The sequence below is a fragment of the Diaphorina citri genome, unplaced genomic scaffold (assembly GCF_000475195.1).
Source record: "Diaphorina citri unplaced genomic scaffold, Diaci psyllid genome assembly version 1.1 scaffold620, whole genome shotgun sequence".
NCBI classification, from domain to species: Eukaryota; Metazoa; Arthropoda; class Insecta; order Hemiptera; family Psyllidae; genus Diaphorina; species Diaphorina citri.
Window position 1 is genome coordinate 196,481 of NW_007378053.1, and position 19,863 is coordinate 216,343.

At 35.5% G+C, this 19,863-nt stretch overlaps 4 protein-coding genes across 4 annotated transcripts; 3 read left to right on the forward strand and 1 right to left on the reverse strand.

Annotated features, from left to right (window-relative positions):
- The first annotated feature begins 1,989 nt into the window (after window positions 1-1,989).
- LOC113468008 lies at window positions 1,990-3,111 on the forward strand. Its single transcript, XM_026824607.1, has 2 exons — window positions 1,990-2,285; window positions 2,392-3,111. The coding sequence occupies exons 1-2, from the start codon at window positions 2,269-2,271 to the stop codon at window positions 3,098-3,100; spliced, it is 726 nt and encodes a 241-aa protein (XP_026680408.1). The 5' UTR covers window positions 1,990-2,268; the 3' UTR covers window positions 3,101-3,111.
- On the forward strand, window positions 2,010-7,942 carry LOC103510594. Its single transcript, XM_017444638.2, has 3 exons — window positions 2,010-2,026; window positions 7,047-7,773; window positions 7,915-7,942. Exons 2-3 carry the CDS (start codon window positions 7,313-7,315, stop codon window positions 7,940-7,942), a joined length of 489 nt encoding a protein of 162 aa, XP_017300127.1. The 5' UTR covers window positions 2,010-2,026; window positions 7,047-7,312.
- A 3,217-nt stretch (window positions 7,943-11,159) lies between these two features.
- On the forward strand, window positions 11,160-15,631 carry LOC103510595 (post-GPI attachment to proteins factor 2-like). Its single transcript, XM_026824602.1, has 4 exons — window positions 11,160-11,393; window positions 11,636-11,868; window positions 13,454-13,711; window positions 14,354-15,631. The coding sequence occupies exons 2-4, from the start codon at window positions 11,700-11,702 to the stop codon at window positions 14,518-14,520; spliced, it is 594 nt and encodes a 197-aa protein (XP_026680403.1). The 5' UTR covers window positions 11,160-11,393; window positions 11,636-11,699; the 3' UTR covers window positions 14,521-15,631.
- A 734-nt stretch (window positions 15,632-16,365) lies between these two features.
- On the reverse strand, window positions 16,366-19,075 carry LOC103510596 (NADH dehydrogenase [ubiquinone] 1 alpha subcomplex subunit 7-like). The gene is made up of 2 exons (XM_008475275.3): window positions 18,860-19,075; window positions 16,366-16,581 (listed from the first exon to the last, which is right to left on the reverse strand). The coding sequence occupies exons 1-2, from the start codon at window positions 18,923-18,925 to the stop codon at window positions 16,369-16,371; spliced, it is 279 nt and encodes a 92-aa protein (XP_008473497.1). The 5' UTR covers window positions 18,926-19,075; the 3' UTR covers window positions 16,366-16,368.
- Between the last annotated feature and the right edge of the window lie 788 nt (window positions 19,076-19,863).

The window sequence follows — 19,863 nt, forward strand, 5'->3', positions numbered from 1 at the left end:
TTCTTTAAAACGAAGGTTAAAACAACAACCCATACAAACATTAGGATCGACCAAAATCGTTGGTATACGGAATGGGCCTTTTTGGAACCCTTTTTTCCTCTTTCGACCCCCCATTAATTTTGGTTAACGTAGTGAAAGGTCTTTTAGGGGGATTGCCAAGGGGTTACAAAAATTTTTCGGTCCTGAACCCCATTTTTTCCAAACCCAGGTTTCCCGTTTAATAGGAAATCGGCAGCAGTTGAAGGTAAAAAGGGTTTGTTAGAAAATGTGTGACACTTCGTATGTACCGCCGGGTAAATTAAAAGGGGTCCAATTATTAAAGGGTTTACTTTCCATTTAAGGCATGGTAAAAGGAAAGGGTGAAATCCTAAATCTCGTAAATAGGTGTCCCCACTTTAAAGAACTTTTTAAGTTAATGATAGTTAAGGTAGGTGTTTTGGAGGTTTTTGAGTCTTAACAAACGACCCTTTTATTATACTTAAAAAAAACTCACTTTTAGGTGGTTGGACTGTACGTGGTTTTTACCTTTTGTGAAAATTTATGTCCCCAACAGGCCTTGGTTACTCACTTACCCAAAAAAATTTTGTACGGGGGAATAACTTATACTTCATTGGAAAAAAAAAAAATATCGTTGTTACCCCCCCCGGCTTTTGTGGGTAAATTTTACACTAGGTTTTTCACTTATGAGTAACTAACCAAGGTGGGAACATTTTTTGTCACCATTTGATATTTGTCCCCAGTGTTGGATTAGTTACCCCCGGGTGGTTGGGGGTTTTTTACTTTTGTCGTTTGTTGGTAAAAAAAAGGGGCCTCCATTAGGATAAAGCTACCATTCTAATTTGGGTTTTGTCACGAACCCTGGGGCGGTGGAGGGGGTTTGTTAGGTTGCCTAGGATTTAGTAGGATTTTACACGGGGTGTCCTAGGCGTTTTTTTTTGGGAAACTTCGTGGAGCAAAATTGCTGGGAGCGTATCTTTGGATCCTTGTCCAAGGTACGTCTTTTTTACCGACCGGGCGCTTTTTAATATCCGAGGTTGGGTTTGTACTGGTTAAAAAAAAGGCTCTTTATCTAAAGGATAAGGGCTACATAGTTTCAAATGTTTTTCAACCGGGGTACCCCCCGTGGAGTTTTGTTAGGGTTTTCAATTATAATTTTTTAACAAGCGAGTTATCCATTGCCAAACTTTTGACCTGCAGGTAACCATTTAGGTTTGGAGCGGTCTTGGCTGAGTTGTAGGTTGCCTTTTTTTACGACGGGGGCGACTTTTATGCCACGAAAAGGTTTTAAGCTCTTATGTTTGTTCTTAAAGAGGTTTAGAAAATCCTTTGGGGGGTTTTACTTTAAATTTGGTAGAAAAATAACTCTTAGGGTGGGGCCACAAGGGGTTTGAACAGAAAATAGTTGTGGGTTTCTTTTTTTCAACCACTTTGGGGTATAACCGAAAGGTAGATGATACCTTGGTTAGGGTTTCCATGTTAAACCTACCGATTCTGGCGGTTTCCCGGCCCTTGCGCGTTCAAAGGTCTTTTCTTCTTCAAAAGGCCAATTTGTTTTTTTTTTTTTTTTTTTTTTTTTTTCTCACATTTGCAACAATGCATTAGTTCACAATTGCACAGTTGAATGAGGGTCAATTATATATTTTTATAGCTGATCATTATTATGGCAGTGAGTGAGCATATTGTGAATTAAAAAGTAGGTGTGAAGATTTTTATTAAATTGCCAATAACATATAAACATATACATATATAGGTATATAAAAAAAACAAGGAAGATGGGAAGAAATTGAAAATCATAAAAAATATGACAATTTTGGTGGAGAAACTTTGTGGATTGACTCATCCCTTAAGATGGAATTATTAAGAATATGAATATGTATGTAAAAATAAAGCTTAAATATTAATAGAAAAAAAATTGAAGATTCTTTTGTCCTTGATTTTATTTTAAATAGCAATGATCCTTGAAAAGATTGATATTTCCTAGAACTCAATGCTTTCTACTTTTTTCCAGGCAAAGAAAAAAATCTACAAGAACTAGAGGAAGAAACACTCATCAAATATAATTTAAATGGTAAACAAATTTTCATTTATATTGAGAATGATTCTGACCATGAGACACACAGAAATCTTGAGAGAGAGGACACTAATTTAAATGTACTTGTGATAAAGTTAAGTGCCCCCAAAATTAAACCAGATGAACACAGTCTTGTACTAAACAAGTTTACTGTTTTTGCTCTGATAGTAGCATTAGTAGTAGCATTATATTTGTACATGCCTCCTAGTAGTAAATTTCCTATTGATAATAAAGTTATCAAAACTAATGAAGAAATGATCAAGGAAGTTCTTGAAATTTTAACCTCACTCATTATATTTGTACATGGCTCCTAGTAGTAAATTTCCTATTGATAATAAAGTTATCAAAACTAATGAAGAAATGATCAAGGAAGTTCTTGAAATTTTAACCTCACTTGAATCTAGATATGAAAAACAACCCAAAGACTTATGGGCAGCACTAAAACTTGGCATGCGACAATTGTTGACACAATCTGCTGCACCCACTACTATATTGCTTCTCCATTCTGAAAACACCACTATGGACACTTGTTTTCTTTGTGATATCAAGAAGGTGGCTAATGACATTGCCATGTATCAGCTCAACACAGGGAACAAAAATTCATCTGAAATATCCTCAACCCAACCAAAGCCATGTGGTATTATCATTGATATGGAACACGAGACAGATGTGTTTGATAATCCAGGTGTGTTTATGGAAAAGTATAAAGCTCAGGCAAAAACAGAGAAACTTATGATAGTGCTCAATTTTCACAAGTCACCTCTGCCAGTGATGGAAGCTTTCCATTTTATATCCGACACCATTAGTCCATGGGTTGAAAATTTACTCATCATATTGACTCTGGAAGTCAAAGAAATAAATCATCAAAATCATGAATACATTGCAGAAAATGAGTTGAGGAAGATATTGAAAAATTTGCCAGGTCATAAAAGTGATCCCTTAATAACAAGGCTAACAGAAAATGTCTACTTGGTTGCAGAAGAAAGTAAGAGTACATTAGCTTGTTCATTGTCATGTCCACTGCAGTAAAAGTGTAATGCTTATTTTTTACCCAGTACTGCATTAGTGATTTTGGTTGTGCCTTGTCATTTGGTTGTGCCCCATTGATTAGGTTTGTGACTTTTTTATAGTTTACACTGTTTACAGGGTGAACCAATCAATGAGATTCCAATTGAAATAAGAGCAAAAACAAAGTGGCTATCTCTATTTAAACTTTTTTTGGACTTGGCCCGCTCTGCCTCTTAGCCATTGCCATTCATTTGTACCCTTCGACTTGGTCTAGTAGATGAGCCATAATCGATTAGGTATGTGACTTTTTTTTATAGTTTACACTGTTTACAGGGTGAACAAATCAATGAGATTCCACTTTGGATCACAATCTTATTGGTTCAGCCATGTTGACTATAAAAAAAAGTCTCATAATCAAATACAGGCTATGTTTAAACCCATTCTCATTGTTCAGGACACCCTGTATAAAGGTGGTCATTTTTTGGTGTCTCATAATCAAATACAGGCTATGTTTAAACCCATTCTCATTGTTCAGGACACCCTGTATAAAGGTGGTCATTTTTTGGTTTAGGTTTGTGACTTTTTTATAGTTTACACTGTTTACAGGGTGAACCAATCAATGAGATTCCACTTTGGATCACAATCTTATTGGTTCAGCCATGTTGACTATAAAAAAAAGTCTCATAATCAAATATGTTTAAACCCATTCTCATTGTTCAGGACACCCTGTATAAAGGTGGTCATTTTTTGGTGCATGTCAGGTGTGGATCACCTCAATAATTCAATATTAATTTTTCAGACAAACAATCTGAGTTTGAGTTCTGATGATGAATGTAGTAATGAAATTCAAGATCACCCTGTCGATAAATGCTCTAATCCTAAATGTGGAAAGAAATACGAATTTACATTACCATTTGAGAAATTTTACTTGAAATTCAAGATCACCCTGTTGATAAATGCTCTAATCCTAAATGTGGAAAGAAATACGAATTTACATTACCATTTGAGAAATTTTACCTGGAACATAAATGCCCATGTATCTTCACAGTGTGTAAAGATTGTGAAAATGAAAGTGACGAGCTAAAGGAATATTGCCCTTTCGACAAACATACCAGTCCTGAGGACTTTATTAAAAAATTGAAAGCAGTAACAGATTCTGGTAAGTGATGCAATTGATTTTTACATACCCAGCTCTCTCCTTTCAAGTCCTAGCATATGCTAACCCAGTAGATACATACCCACAACAATTGAAGCAATTTCTAATGAAGCCCAATGCTCGTTTTTTTTTTTTTTTTTTTTTTTTTTTTTTTTTTTTTTGCATTAGTTCACAATTGCACAGTTGAATGAGGGTCAATTATATATTTTTATAGCTGATCATTATTATGGCAGTGAGTGAGCATATTGTGAATTAAAAAGTAGGTGTGAAGATTTTTATTAAATTGCCAATAACATATAAACATATACATATATAGGTATATAAAAAAAACAAGGAAGATGGGAAGAAATTGAAAATCATAAAAAATATGACAATTTTGGTGGAGAAACTTTGTGGATTGACTCATCCCTTAAGATGGAATTATTAAGAATATGTATACGTATGTAAAAATAAAGCTTAAATATTAATAATAGAACAGAAGGCTTCTAACTTTTGTCCCCGAAAAAGGAAGAGGAAGGTAGAAATCTAGAAATTTTAATAAAAACACATGCTCCAAAGTTCGTTGTCGAACATGGTAGAAAGGTTGTCGAAGTTGAAGTTCTTCATTTTCGTTGTCGATGACTCGATGTTGATAAATTGATTGCACGCCTCACACCAGTGTTACAGTGTTGCCGTTCACGATACGGAAAAAGGAAGAGGAAGGTAGAAATCAAGAAATTTTAATAAAAACACATGCTCCAAAGTTCGTTGTCGAACATGGTAGAAAGGTTGTCGAAGCAGTCGAAGTTGAAGTTCTTCATTTTCGTTGTCGATGACACGATGTTGATAAATTGATTGCACGCCTCACACCAGTGTTACAGTGTTGCCAAATTGAATGCACACGACTCATCACGCGGAGCCGGCGCGGCGCCCGCCGGCTGCCGGTCACTGGTCAGCCAGTGAAGTGATTGACGGTGTGTTTATGTACCGGGCTAGAATGAGCTCGGACGACGTGAGATAGCTGTCCCGGCGGCAATTTTTAAAATTCATTTTATATTTATTTTGTTTGCTTTGTATTTCGCTTGTTTTTAATAGCTAATATAATGAAAAGTATAATATAAACGTGCAAAGTAAAGATAAAAAGTAAAAAATGAATTCAGATTGTACAAGTTGCGGAAAAAAAAAAATCAAAAATTCGAATTTCCCGCCAACTTTACACGCAAAAAGGCCGACGATGGCCTATCTCAGCCCTGTACATAAACACAGCCTGAATGCACTGATGTCTGATGTGGATGACGTGGATGTGGCTGGATGGGTGGATGGTAGTAAAATTATCTTCTATCAAAATTTTAAATTTTTATTATTTTAGTTACCTACCTATTATTAATTTTATTTTAGTAATTTAATACAAATAGGTACGGTATTTTAATATTCTACCCTATTATCTATGAAAAGTATATAATATAAACGTGCAAAGTAAAGATAAAAAGTAAAAAATGAATTCAGATTGTACAATTTGCGGAAAAAAAAAATCAAAAATTCGAATTTCCCGCCAACTTTACACGCAAAAAGGCCGACGATGGCCTATCTCAGCCCTGTACATAAACACAGCCTGATGCACTGATGTCTGATGTGGATGACGTGGATGTGGCTGGATGGGTGGATGGTAGATGGTAGTAAAATTATCTTCTATCAAAATTTTAAATTTTTATTTTAGTTACCTACCTATTATTAATTTTATTTTAGTAATTTAATACAAATAGGTACGGTATTTTAATATTCTACCCTATTATCTAAAACAAATCATAAAGAAGTATAAAATGCCGACAACACGATCTAGGAAATCTCAAACAGAGGTTGAGGTAAGTTATCTTTCGAAAGCCCATCATAGAGCTACCTGTTGCTTGTCTCAGAAATATTTGGTACCTAGGTAAGCTGTTAGGCACCTATTTAGCACCATACACATAAAGCCCACCTAGTAAGGAGTGTAGGATCAAAGACCCCAAACTGGGTTCATTTTTGATCACTCACACCACAAAAATTAATTAGGCACACTAATTTGAATGGGTAAAAGGCAGAGCAGACTAAGTAAGTCCAAAAATTGACTTTTTGAATGGGGCTCAACCACTTTTTTTTTTCTTCGCTGATAAAGGAAGTTCGAAACACGCTGATTGCAATAGAAATGCTTAAAATTTCAGTCCAAAAAAATTGACTTTCTGAGTTATCTATATCATTGGAAAGAGCGCAAAAAGATCTACTTTTTATATTGGTTGCAAACTTCACTTTAGTGTTGTATTGAAATAAGAGCAAAAACAAAGTGGCTATCTCTATTAAATTTAAACTTTTTTTTTTGGACTTGGTCCGCTCTGCGTCTTAGCCATTCATTTGTACCCTTGGACTTGGTCTAGTAGATGAGCCATAATGGGGCTCAACCACTTTTTTTTTCTTTGCTGATAAAGGAAGTTTGAAACACGCTGATCTCAATAGAAATGCTTAAAATTTCATTTGAGGCTTCCTAAGATGAGAAATCTTCGTTTGAAATTCTCGAATTTTGAAACGCACAAATTTTCGCGGGCAGCCATTTTTTTGTGATGTGACGTCAGTTCATGCGAGGTCGGATACATGACGTCAGTTCAACGTACCTTTGAGCGACATTTTAGGGGATTTAGGGACCGTGGACTTGGTCCGCTCTGCGTCTTAGCCATTCATTTGTACCCTTGGACTTGGTCTAGTAGATGAGCCATAATGGGGCTCACCTACAATCTTTCTTGAAATTAATGTATGATTATTCATTACCTACCATCATTGAAAAATACAATACATAAGAATATCCAGAACTAGAGGAAGAAAGGCTCATCAAATATAATTTAAATGGTAAACAAATTTTCATTTCTATTGAGAATGATTCTGATATTGAGAATGATTCTGACCATGAGACACACAGAAATCTTGAGAGAGGGGACACTAATTTAAATGTACTTGTGATAAATTTAAGTGTCCCCAAAATTAAACCAGATGAACACAGCATTGCCAGTCTTGTACTAAACAAATATACTGTTTTTGCTCTGATAGTAGCATTAGTAGCATTATATTTGTACATGCCTCCTAGTAGTAAATTTCCTATTGATAATAAAGTAATCAAAACTAATGAAGAAATGATCAAGGAAGTTCTTGAAATTTTAACCTCACTTGAATCTAGATATAAAAAACAACCCAAAGACTTATGGGCAGCACTAAAACTTGGCATGCGAAAATTGTTGACACAATCTGCTGTACCCACTACTATATTGCTTCTCCATTCTGAAAACACCACTATGGACACTTGTTTTCTTTGTGATATCAAGAAGGTGGCTAATGACATTGTCATGTATCAGCTCAACACAGGGAACAAAAATTCATCTGAAATATCCTCAACGCAACCAAAGCCATGTGGTATTATCATTGATATGGAACATGAGACAGATGTGTTTGATAATCCAGGTGTGTTTATGGAAAAGTATAAAGCTCAGGCAAAAACAGAGAAACTTATGATAGTGCTCAATTATGAGAGTCAACTGAAGTCATGCTCAAGTTTTTTTTTGTACTATAGAAAAAAAGACATTATAAAATTATATATTTGTAGTAAGGAGAAAAATTCTAGTTACAAAACAATGTTATTCACTTCCAGGTATACAACATTGTACCTTCCATATATTTCTAGACACCCACCCACAATCCAAATGGATTAGCCTTTGTAGGGTAGCATGTCTACTTTTAAATACTTCTTGTAAGCGTTAGCAGGCTGCAGGTTCGATTCCAGCCTGGCGCAGATTACATCCTAAACAGAAGATAATAATAATAATAATAATTTGTATACAAAAAAAATATTTCTAGACACCCACCCACAATCCAAATGGACTAGCCTTTGTAGGGTAGCGCGTCTACTTATAAGTACTTCTTGTAAGCGTTAGGCTGCAGGTTCGATTCCAGCCTGGCGCAGATTACATCCTAAACAGAAGATAATAATAATAATATGTAGTGCCTATTTATACTGGCTGCATAGGACTGAAAAATCCCTTCACTCCAGCAGTAGGCTACTGCTACTACTACTACTATTGTGGTCAAATTCTCAAATTATTTTTAGGCGCCAGCCTAGTTAGCTTAGTTGGTAGTGCGTCTGCCTTGTAAGCGCTAGGCCGCGGGTTCGATTCCCGCCCGGGGCGGATTTTACTCGCATAGGACTGAAAAATCCCTTCACTCCAGCAGTAGGCTACTACTACTACTATTGTGGTCAAATTCTCAAATTATTTTTAGGTATGATGAAATTCCATACGTCGGCTGAAATCGAACCCACGCTCTCCTGTTTACCACTATTCTGCCCTGCTAAAAAAGAGGGCAGTAAGTCCAAAATTTGACATTTTGAGTTATATATCTATACCCACGTATTTTTATGCGTAAAATATTTTTAGGTATGATGAAATTCCATACGTCGGCTGAAATCGAACCCACGCTCTCCTGTTTACCATAACACTCCCGTTCGCCTTCGGAACAGCTGGTTTTCTCCCATTTGTAGTGAAAGCAATAGGTACATCATGGCTTGCTAGATTTCCGATACGACTAAAATCCATTGAAGCTAGCCGAGCTAGCTTGGAGGCGTTGGTTCGACTCCAGCGCAGGAGCGTAATTAAAGTACAAGGACGCCTGCGTTGTATTAAGCGCTAGGTGGCGGGTTATGTGATTTTCGCCAGGGGCGGACTTAATCCTAAACTGGTAAGGTTTGTTCTCAGAACGTCTCTCATTTTCATCTTGTCTTCTTTCTCTCATTCTCTCTTCGCTTTCGGGAAGATGAGACGTCATTTATCAAACATCTTAAAAGAAAAAAAGAAGCCAGCCTAGTTAGCTTGGAAGGTAGCTCGTCTGCCTTGTAAGCGCTAGGTCGTAAGATCGCGAGTTCGATTCCCGACCGAGGTGGATTTTATCCTGGACGGATAATGTTCGTTCTCGGAACGGCTGCTTTTTTCCTATCCTGTTTTCCTTCTCTCTTCGATTTCGGGACGATAATACCTTAGCAGTTACCTACAGATCCCTCTATCAAACAAAAAAAAAAAAAAAAAAAATTAAAAACCAGAAGGATAAACCCCCCCCCAACCATCACCCTCTTTATAGGGGGGGGGGTTTTTAAATACTAGTAAGTAGGTATAAATTTGTACCATAACGTGTACTTTTTTTTCCAAGAGATCACATCGTGTAAACGCAGCTTGCTTGCGCGCTATATGACGTATGTGAAGTTAGTCTCGTCACGTAAAAAATGATTTTTCTTATCAATTTTTCGTATGTAAATATTTCAACTTCTCAAACATTGTAAAAAAAAAAAAGAAATGTTAGGGAAGAGGGAAGATTATTTTTTTTTTGTTGCAAATTTGCTTTTGATTTAAAATAAATTCCTTTATTTTAAAATTCATCAATCATCATTTAAAACTTTGTAAAAGTATATAAAATGTTATAAGATTGATTTTTTCCTTGCGTGTCAAACAGTTAAATTGACACTTGTCTTTTTGTGGAAATGTCAAACAGCCCAGCCATATTTATCAGAACACAATCAAAATTAACAGATGTCTATCTACTTTAGTAATCTGATATGACTTGAAGTTAAGAAGTTTGTAGGTAAGTATAATTAGTGCTTCATTCAAGACTGTCAACTTAGACCATGATATGATATGCCCACATGCCAACAATGGCACACATCAGGTGAAATAAACTTTGGTTCTCTCAAAGGTGAACAAAAATGCTGAAGCCACCTTTCTTTTACCCCTAAGTGTATAGTCTCATCTGTACATCTTATACAGGATGAAGTCTGATACTTTTCTTCTTGGTATTTGTTCAATTGGTTTGATGTTTATTTATTTTCCTGTCTTTTCAGTTTCAATCAAACTGCCCTCTGCATTCTCTCAATCTTTGCACATTACAGCAGAAATTTGAAAATCATGGATGAAAATCTATAACACCCCCGTTCGTCTTCGGAACAGCTGGTTTTCTCCTATTTGTAGTGAAAGCAATAGGTACATCATGGCTTGCTAGATTTCCGATACGACCAAAATCCATTGAAGCTAGCCTAGCTAGCTTGGAGGTGTTGGTTCGACTCCAGCGCAGGAGCAGGAGCGTAATTAAAGTACAAGGACGCCTACGTTGTATTAAGCGCTAGGTGGCGGGTTATGTGATTTTCGCCAGGGACGGACTTTATCCTAAACTGGTAAGGTTTGTTCTCGGAACGTCTCTCATTTTCATCTTTTGTCTTCTTTCTCTCTTCGCTTTCGGGAAGATGAGACGTCATTTATCACACATCTTAAAAGAAAAAAAGAAGCCAGCCTAGTTAGCTTGGAAGGTAGCTCATCTGCCTTGTAAGCGCTAGGTCGTAAGATCGCGAGTTCGATTCCCGACCGAGGTGGATTTTATCCTGGACGGATAAAGTTCGTTCTCGGAACGGCTGCTTTTTTCCTATCCTGTTTTCCTTCTCTCTTCGATTTCGGGACGATAAGACCTTAGCATTAGCAGTTACCTACAGATCCCTCTATTAAACAACTAAAAAAAAAAAAAACTTACAAAGCAGCTACTAGTACCTAGGTATAAATTTGTACCATAACGTGTACTTTTTTTTTAAAGAGATCACATCGTGTAAACGAAGCTTGCTTGCGCGCTATATGACGTATGTGAAGTTAGTCTCGTCACATAAAAAATGATTTTTCTTATCAATTTTTCGTATGTAAATATTTCAACTTCTCAAACATTGTAAAAAACATTAAGGCCTAGACACACCAAAAAACCGCTGAGTATTACAACCCATGTTTATATAAGGCTATTTTATTTTATGATGCTACATGATGTAAGAAGATGCTCGCATCTTCTTACATCATGCTCACATCAGAGTGGGGATGAGAAATGATAATTATTTTTTTTTGTTGCAAATTCAGCAAATTTGCTTTTGATTTAAAATAAATTCCTTCATTTTAAAATTCATCATTTAAAACTTTGTAAAAGTATATAAAATGTTATAAGATTATTTTTTCCTTGCGTGTCAAACAGTTAAATTGACACTCGTCTTTTTGTGGAAATGTCAAACAGCCCAGCCATATTATCAGAACACAATCAAAATTAACAGATGTCTACCTACTTTAGTAATCTGATATGACTTGAAGTTTGTAGGTAAGTATAATTAGTGCTTCATTCAAGACTGTCAACTTAGACCATGATATCCAACAATGGCACACATCAGGTGAAATAAACTTTGGTTCTCTCAAAGGTGAACAAAAATGCTGAAGCCACCTTTCTTTTACCCCTAGGTGTATAGTCTCATCTGTACATCTTATACAGGATGAAGTCTGATACTTTTCTTCTTGGTGTTTGTTCAATTGGTTTGATGTTTATTTATTTTTCTGTCTTTTCAGTTTCAATCAAACTGCCCTCTGCATTCTCTCAATCTTTGCACATTACAGCAGAAATTTGAAAATCATGGATGAAAATGAAAACAGTAGCAAAGAGTCTGCCAAAGTTGTGCTGTACTATTCATTACCTCTACGAAAGCTGGCGAGTACTGTTGTGTCTCTCCCATTGACAGCTCTTGTTGTATGTTTTATATCAGCTGTTCTCTTCCAGTTTGATGATGTCCATGAAACACATTGTAAGGTGAGAAATGAGAGTCATATCATTGAATTTTAATAAAAACCGAGGTTTATTTTCAAAAATCAACAGAAACATGTTCTTTATTCGTATCATTTTAATAGGTATAATTCGCAAGTACCAAGTAGGTACCGTTATTTATTTTTCATATTTTCAAGAGGTTGAAAATACGAAGAGGTTTGATAGAGGGAACCAACTCTAACTGCTTACCGTTCCGTTCCGAAAGTGAAGAAAGAAGGAAGACGGGATAGGAGAAAGCTAGCCGTTCCGAGAGCGAACCTTTAGGATAAAATTCGCCGCGGACGGGAATCAAACCCGCGACCTAGCGCTTACAGGACAGACGCTGGCGTTCGTCGCCATTGCTACATTATTATTTATTTTTCATATTTTCAAGAGGTTGAAAATAGGAAGAGGTTTGATAGAGGGAACCAACTCTAACTGCTTAAGTCTTACCGTTCCGAAAGTGAATAAAGAAGGAAGACGGGATAGGAGAAAGCTAGCCGTTCCGAGAGCGAACCTTTAGGATAAAATTCGCCGCGGACGGAAATCAAACCCGCGACCTAGCGCTTACAGGACAGACGCTGGCGTTCGTCGCCACTGCTACATTTAGCCACATGACCATAACTACTGAATATGTTATTTTTCCTATAAACTGAACATAAAACCTTCTTGGGAAAATTGCACAATTTAAATAGGGCTACTAAATTTTAACCATGTACTTAAATAGGGCTAGGAAGTATTGATCCAAAAGGACAAACACATTAAGCCCAATTCCCACTTAACATCCAGGTCAGTATTTACATCACAAAAGTGACCTGAACTTATAGTGGGTAATTCACTATATTGTTATTTTCCACCATTTCAACTATTTTATTTAATTTTCCCTGAAATTAACTACCTTTCCTTTCAGTAACCACATGTTGCTCCTGAGTACTTCCTTCCTTTGAACTCCTCCTTCCTTTTGGTATTGGTTCCTCTATCAGCTATATTAAATAACTTAATACCAGAGGTAGGTCTTACAATAATTTTTACAAGCTGGTAGGTACAGCATGCATTAAAAAGAAAGAAAGAAGAAAAAAAAAAAAAACTAAAGGCTGAGAAATCTGAGAATACAACCCTACAGCCATGTGGGCATGAAATTGAAGGTTCCTACAATTTTGGATGTGGTATTGTTAACCTTAAGTACTGAATGAAGTGAGTTTCTTTCAATTTTCCTTTTTTTTGATAACTCATGGTTTGTCCAAATTTGATGAAATTTGGCAAATAAAATTCATACTTAAAGAAAAATCACTGATAAGAGTTCAAGGTTCATTTTAGGTCTTTCGGGACCTTGTGAGGCTGTTTTTCAAGTGAGTTCTACATTTATCTGAAATAGTGTATGAGGATGAACTTTCACACATATATCTTTGTCTCTCAATTTACAGCCCTTCACGAGAATCTATTCATTGTGTTCATGATATGCTCTCTTCTCTATATGCTGGTCATGCTACAAAGAAAATCACTGATAAGAGTTTAAGGTTCATTTTAGATCTTTGGGGACCTTGTGAGGCTGTTTTTCAAGTGAGTTCTACATTTATCTGAAGTAGTTTATGAGGATGAACTTTCACACATCTTTGTCTCTCAATTTACAGCCCTTCACGAGAATCTATTCATTGTGTTCATGATATGCTCTCTTCTCTATATGCTGGTCATGCTACGAGTCTACAGGTTAGCATACCCTAGCATGACCTCGGCACAGACCTATTCGTTCTATACGAAGCTGGTCCTCTTTGTCACATCCATACTGGCAACTATAGGGCTGGTGGTGTTCTGGTTCAAACATCGGCGACATTGTCTTGATATGGGTAAGTCACCAGAAGAAGAAATTGATTTATTTATAAAATCCACACTGTCCTTTTGTGAAGGGTAGCTTAACAATAACAATTTGTACAAGTTTTACCCATCCCTTGGGTCAGTTGCCCCCAGACCTAATCCTCAGAGCAAGCTTTTTGTGTATTAATCAGTTAATATGTTATGATGATGACAATTCTAGGCAAGACCCACCTTAGTGGAGTGACCCTATACTTACTTGGAAGTGCAATAGTAATAATATAAATGGGACAAGAAGTAATTTTATTAATCTTTAAAAAAAGTAAATAGCCAGTTATGCTAATGATTTCCTCCATGATAGGTACTATGGCGTTACTTGAGAGAATTATTACATAGTGCCAATTTCTTACTTGGAAGTGCAATAGTAATAATATAAATGGGACAAGAAGTAATTTTATTAATCTTTATAAAAAAGTAAATAGCCAGTTATGCTAATGATTTCCTCCATGATAGGTACTATGGCGTTACTTGAGAGAATTATTACATAGTGCCAATTTATTGTATATGGAATTAATCCCTTGCTTGTATTTCACATTTTTATCTTGAGGATATGTGTCCAATGTGTTCCAAAAGCTCGAAATATTATCTTTATTATTAACTGTTTTGATTGGTTACAGCATTCAGCTGGTTTGCAATCTGTGAGTATGTCATAGCTTTATCCAACATGGCATATCACATGACTGTTGCCTTGGACTTCCCAAGCGAACATCTGCTGATTGCCAACGGATTTTCGTCCTCCTTTCTCACGTCAAACCATATCAGTCAGCATGTAAAGCATGACTGAGATGTCTCCCCACAGTACATTAAAACGAAGATAACCTATTGATTAAGACAACTCATCCTCATCTAGTCATGTCAGTCAGCACGTGATTGAGGCAACTCATTCTCATTAGTCATGTCAGCACGTTATTGAGACAACTCATTCTCATCTAGTCATACGAGTCAGCATATGATTGAGTCAACTCATTCTATTCATGTCAGTCAACACGTGTTGGAGACAACTCATTCTCATCTAGTCATGTGAGTCAGCACGTGATTGAGACAACTCATCATTATCTAGTCAGCATGTGATAATGCATATCTGCTTAGTCATAATGAAAATGACTACGTTAAATATGACTGTGTTCATGAATCATCAAAATTACCACGTGAGTTTTCATCTCTTGAATCAACGCGTGGGTGAAATACTTCCAATCTTTTTATCTGTAAAAATCAACAGCAACATGTATTATTTCTTCCCATTTTGCAAGTCAGCACCTGAAACGCGTAACTTTTCGTCATTGCAGTATTTATCTTACGTTTGGTTATGGAATTGCCGAAAAACCATGAAACTATGTTTCGTGTTAATATAGGCCGGGCGGCGCTTCAAACTCTTTACGTTCGCGCGCCTCCCGGCACGCTTGATCAGCATTTACATGTTATAAAATTACATGCTTCCTTCCCTTTTCTTTTAGTTATGTAAGTCAGCAGAGAAAACGTGAGATGTCCCTCACCTCTTTTTTAACTTTAAGTCATATCATTCCACACATGTAATATGTGACTTGAAAATTTTGCTTCCCGTTTAGAAAAAAATCATTTCGTTCTATGTGACTAAGATGTTTCCTTTCCGCTTCCCGTTTAGTTCTAAATTCAGCACTTCAGTCACCACTGAAATTTTCACCTCACGACCGACTCTATACGATAGTATAATTAGTTGTACCTACCCTATTATGTACGTACATTAGGTAAATAAGTAGGTACGAAACGCAATTTCGTTTTGTAAAGTTACATCGTAGCTCTTTTTTTACTTCCTTTTCCTTTCCTTTAATCTATCATTGAACATGGGTTGCATTTTCATTACGTTTAGAATCTCACCTTCAAATTGAATGGACATTAGAAAAAGCACAATTTCCCCTGATTTCTACTATAATTTCGTTATTTATAAAGCGATCATTTATGGGTAATGTGCAGAGGAAAAAAAAAGTGTTACGAAATTGATATATTTATAACTAGAGAAATTCATTATTATTATTATTATTTTTAAGTGTAATACACAATCTACAATTGAGTGAAGATGTACAATCTACAATTACAATGAGCAAATATGTACATGTTGTGGAGTTGTAAATGTATTCATGAGGAAAATACTCATTCATTCATACAGTTTCAATATGATCTCGTACTTAAGTTATAGCAGCTAATTTCACCTCATTCTTAAGTATTGATAAAAGTGACTCAAATATCTCCATATCTCTAGTCATTGTTGCATGCAAGGTTCGTTTTGAAAGTGATAACGTTAACTTCTAGTCCAATTTTCGTTTTAAGTTTCATTATGCTTATTTTACCATTTTTTTACCATTTAACTGAACAATTGTGTTTTTGATTCAGAACAAAAGTTGACCAACTGTTTTTTTTGTGGTCATGACATGATAGATTGAAGATTCTGTAACTTTGTGAAGGTCCATCTTGACTAGGTATTTTAAATAGTGAAGAAGTATACGTTTGTCATTTCAACCTACCTAGTCATGACATGAGACTCATGAGCTTGTTCAAGACAAATTAACAGCATATTTTGAATAATGTTTATATGAGTACTGCTCAAACCAAAGCTGACCAAATAAAGTATTCAGACTGTTTCTTGTAATGAAAATACTTACTGGGATTCACCTATTTGTTTCTGTGCAGCATTGGCTAAGTATAAAGTTGCTGGGGGTTTGACTTCATGACTGCCATCTCTGTTTACATAATAGTTTGCTGATAATACATGATGTGGACCTTCGGGCAGATTGGGGAGAGGTTGGGTTCTTGGTACAATGTTGTAATCTTGAAATCTCAGGGGATTGTCAACAACTACTTTGTATCTACGCTGAAATCACCAAAATGTACAAGAATAGAATAGTAAAGATGAAATAGAAGATACAAGTATAATACCTACCTATACATGGGCCTTTTGGCTGTTCTTTATACCCTCTTTTGATCTTATTGGTGCATGGGCCCAGCAAGTGAAATTAAAGTATATACAGTTATCTTTCAACTACTCCATTATCTATAACCATCATAACAAACTTCATCACAGAATACCTAATATACATTTATATTTAAAAGTATTCATTGCAAAAACAAAATACTTTAGGTACATCCTAACCAAACTTTCAGAAATTACAATGATAAAATCCTCCCACAATAAATTGAAATAAGCAAAAAGGAATAACAAAATTGCTACCCTTCATCTCTTACAAATGTCAATTAAGACACCTAATTACCTAGTAAAAAAAAAAGAATAAAAAACAACAGTCTATGAATGTGGTTTAATTAGCATCAAAAGAAGAAAACGAAACACCCCTATATCATAAATACTTTTTTTTTTAAGTAGAGAAAAAATACGTAAATTATCTACTTCGGGCATTTGATGTAGGTAATAATGGTAATATGTATGTAAAATTAATTAAAAAAAAAAAAAAAAAAAAAAAAAAAAAAAAAAGGGGGCATAAAAAAGAGAGAGAGGAGGGAAAAATAAACATTTGGGGAAAAAAAAAAAAAAAATGTGGATCTAAAAGAGCTAGAGGATAGGTAACATTAATACTTGTGAGTATCCCAATCATGGTAGATCCCCGGAGTCCTAAATTTGGGTCCCGAGGAACTTGATCTGAAATCAAAGAAAGCAAAACTTTGTTATTACTCATGTTCCCTTCACAATCAATTATTCCAGTGATTAATATTATTTGTAAGGTGGTTTACTTGATCCCAAAAAAAAAAAAAAAACACTCATATTAGGGTGCCCCATTTTATAGAACAATGAGAAGTCTTGGAAAATGGGAATAGAGGAAAGATATTGCAGGCCCTTGATTGGGCAAAAACCTGAATGAGGTCAATGCCCAAGTCATGTTAATTTACTTTTGTGCCTAGCAGCCTAGCTAATCTTGCTATCAATCTATGCCTAGATAACTAGGTATCAAAAAATAAATAAATAAATAAACTAGCTAATGGATCCCAACTGTCCACCTCCAATAATACCAATTTACCAATACCACCTTCCTATCAATTCATTGTCCACCACTGTTCTGGCTCCTGCATTTTGTAAAGTGTCTATTCTTTCTATTTTTGTTTTGGAAATCCCCCTCTTTGTTTTCAAAAGATCAAAAAACCAGTTCTGTTTCTCTTCACACTGGACTAAACCAAAATATTCTATGGATGATTCAAATGAACACCAATGTTGTGGTACCATTGTGAACAATTGGAAATGGTGCAATCTACCTGTAATAAGGGGCTCATTTATTATTATTATTATTATTTTTTAAACCTACCTTTTCGTTCGATTTAAATGCTAAAGTACCTAACCTTTTCGGTAGAGAATAGCCATTGCTAGATGAAGGAAAGGTTTTGTCTTGCCAAATAAATAGGTGCATTCTCGAGATCAAATTTCTCTGAATGCTTTTTCGTTTAAGTTGCAACCCAATATTTTTTAAACTTTAATGGCCGATAAAACAAATAGTTTTTTATTTATTTTATAAAAGAAATCCAGCCGTTCCAAGAACGAACCTCATCTGTTCAAGATAAAGTTTGCTCCTGGCGGGAATCGAACCCTAGCGCTAGCGTTTACAAGACAGGCGCGCTATATCTAAGCTACTTGTATCTATGCTAATTAAAGAACAATTAACAACAAAATGCAATTATGAGGAAACCTAAGCTTTTTTTTATTATTGGTTAACACACAAACTCATTGAAAAATAGAAAGTAAAGAGTAATTATCAACTTGGTATTTAGAAAACAACAATAGAGAAGTCCTCCAACATCATTCAACTAACTACCTTTTCTTAGCAGTAAAAGTTTTTCTTGCCAACCATTAGACAATGCAGTTTTTATATATTTATATTTATGAGAGTGTGCCAACATAGTTATTAATCTTCTTCCTGTTTACTGATAGAGAAATCAAATGGATTTCAATGTTTTCAACATGCTACATAGACTTTGTACTCCCTGAATAAGAGTTGATGCATTGTATGATACATCAATAAGTTCTGAACTTTTAGAACATAGTGAGATAAAGGAAACTATTGGCCCTATAGGTGCTTAGTTTTAAGGTTCATAGTTAGAATATTGGACAAGATGAAAACATCCTCTAATATTTTGCAATAGGTACTTACTCCAAGCATAACTTGACGCAGAAGTTGAATCACAGGGGTTACATCGCGAGGTGTCACCTTACCCATCACCAGAGAGGGAGTTGTTTCTTACACTTTCACAGAATTTTAAATATCTCGAGGAGAATCCTGGATATTTAACACTTTTCTGGAAAACCTTCAGAAAAAGATGAAAAGTTCAGGTTCACTCTTTGCCCTTTGCTCAAGAAGAGATAAAAATAAAAATTTGTGCTCGTTGATAAAAATCAAAACAAAAACGCTCCGTTTACAATAAGTGCTAAATGGAGGGCTGCACGTTAACTTTATTTTACCTTCTCTCGTCGGTTATTCAAGTATTTTAATTATTTCTTCGCATTATTAAAGGATTATTTTAATTATTAAAAATTCCTATGGATATTAATACTAGAAATTTCCAAGGGATAGACCGAATCTTAGAAGCTTTCTTTTGTCACACCCTGTATTTTGTGTGAATCAAATGTCGTGTAAACGCGTCCTAATGATGGAGTGGGAGTCGACAAAAATGGTAGGGGGAGTTTTTTAGGGTAGGGGAAGTGTCACCATCTGCGCAGAATGTATGCGCCGTGGCTTTGTGCGTTGTCTAGATTCTTTGTGCCATTCTTCGCATTCCAAAAGTGGAGTAAAGTGTTCGAGTGTTTATCAGTTTTACGGTTTATTTTTCACCTTTTTTGACCAATTTTCGCCGTAAAGGCGTTTGATTTTGACTTTTGGTAAGTTATTATTAAAATTTATTATTCTTATTCCCTCTAGAAGCTATTCTAAGGTTTGGTTCATGTGTTGGCGGTGGAATGTTTGGTGTTTTAATTCTTCAATTTTTGTCATTCCTCACATACCTTTCGAGTTTGTTTAACTGCCACTATAAACGCAAACTAAAAATAAATAAATAAAACTTCCGGCAGATTTTTAAACCGTTATCTTGATATCTGAAACGTATTTCTGGAATTAAAGTATTTTAATTCTAATTTTCTATTATTTGAGAATAAAATATT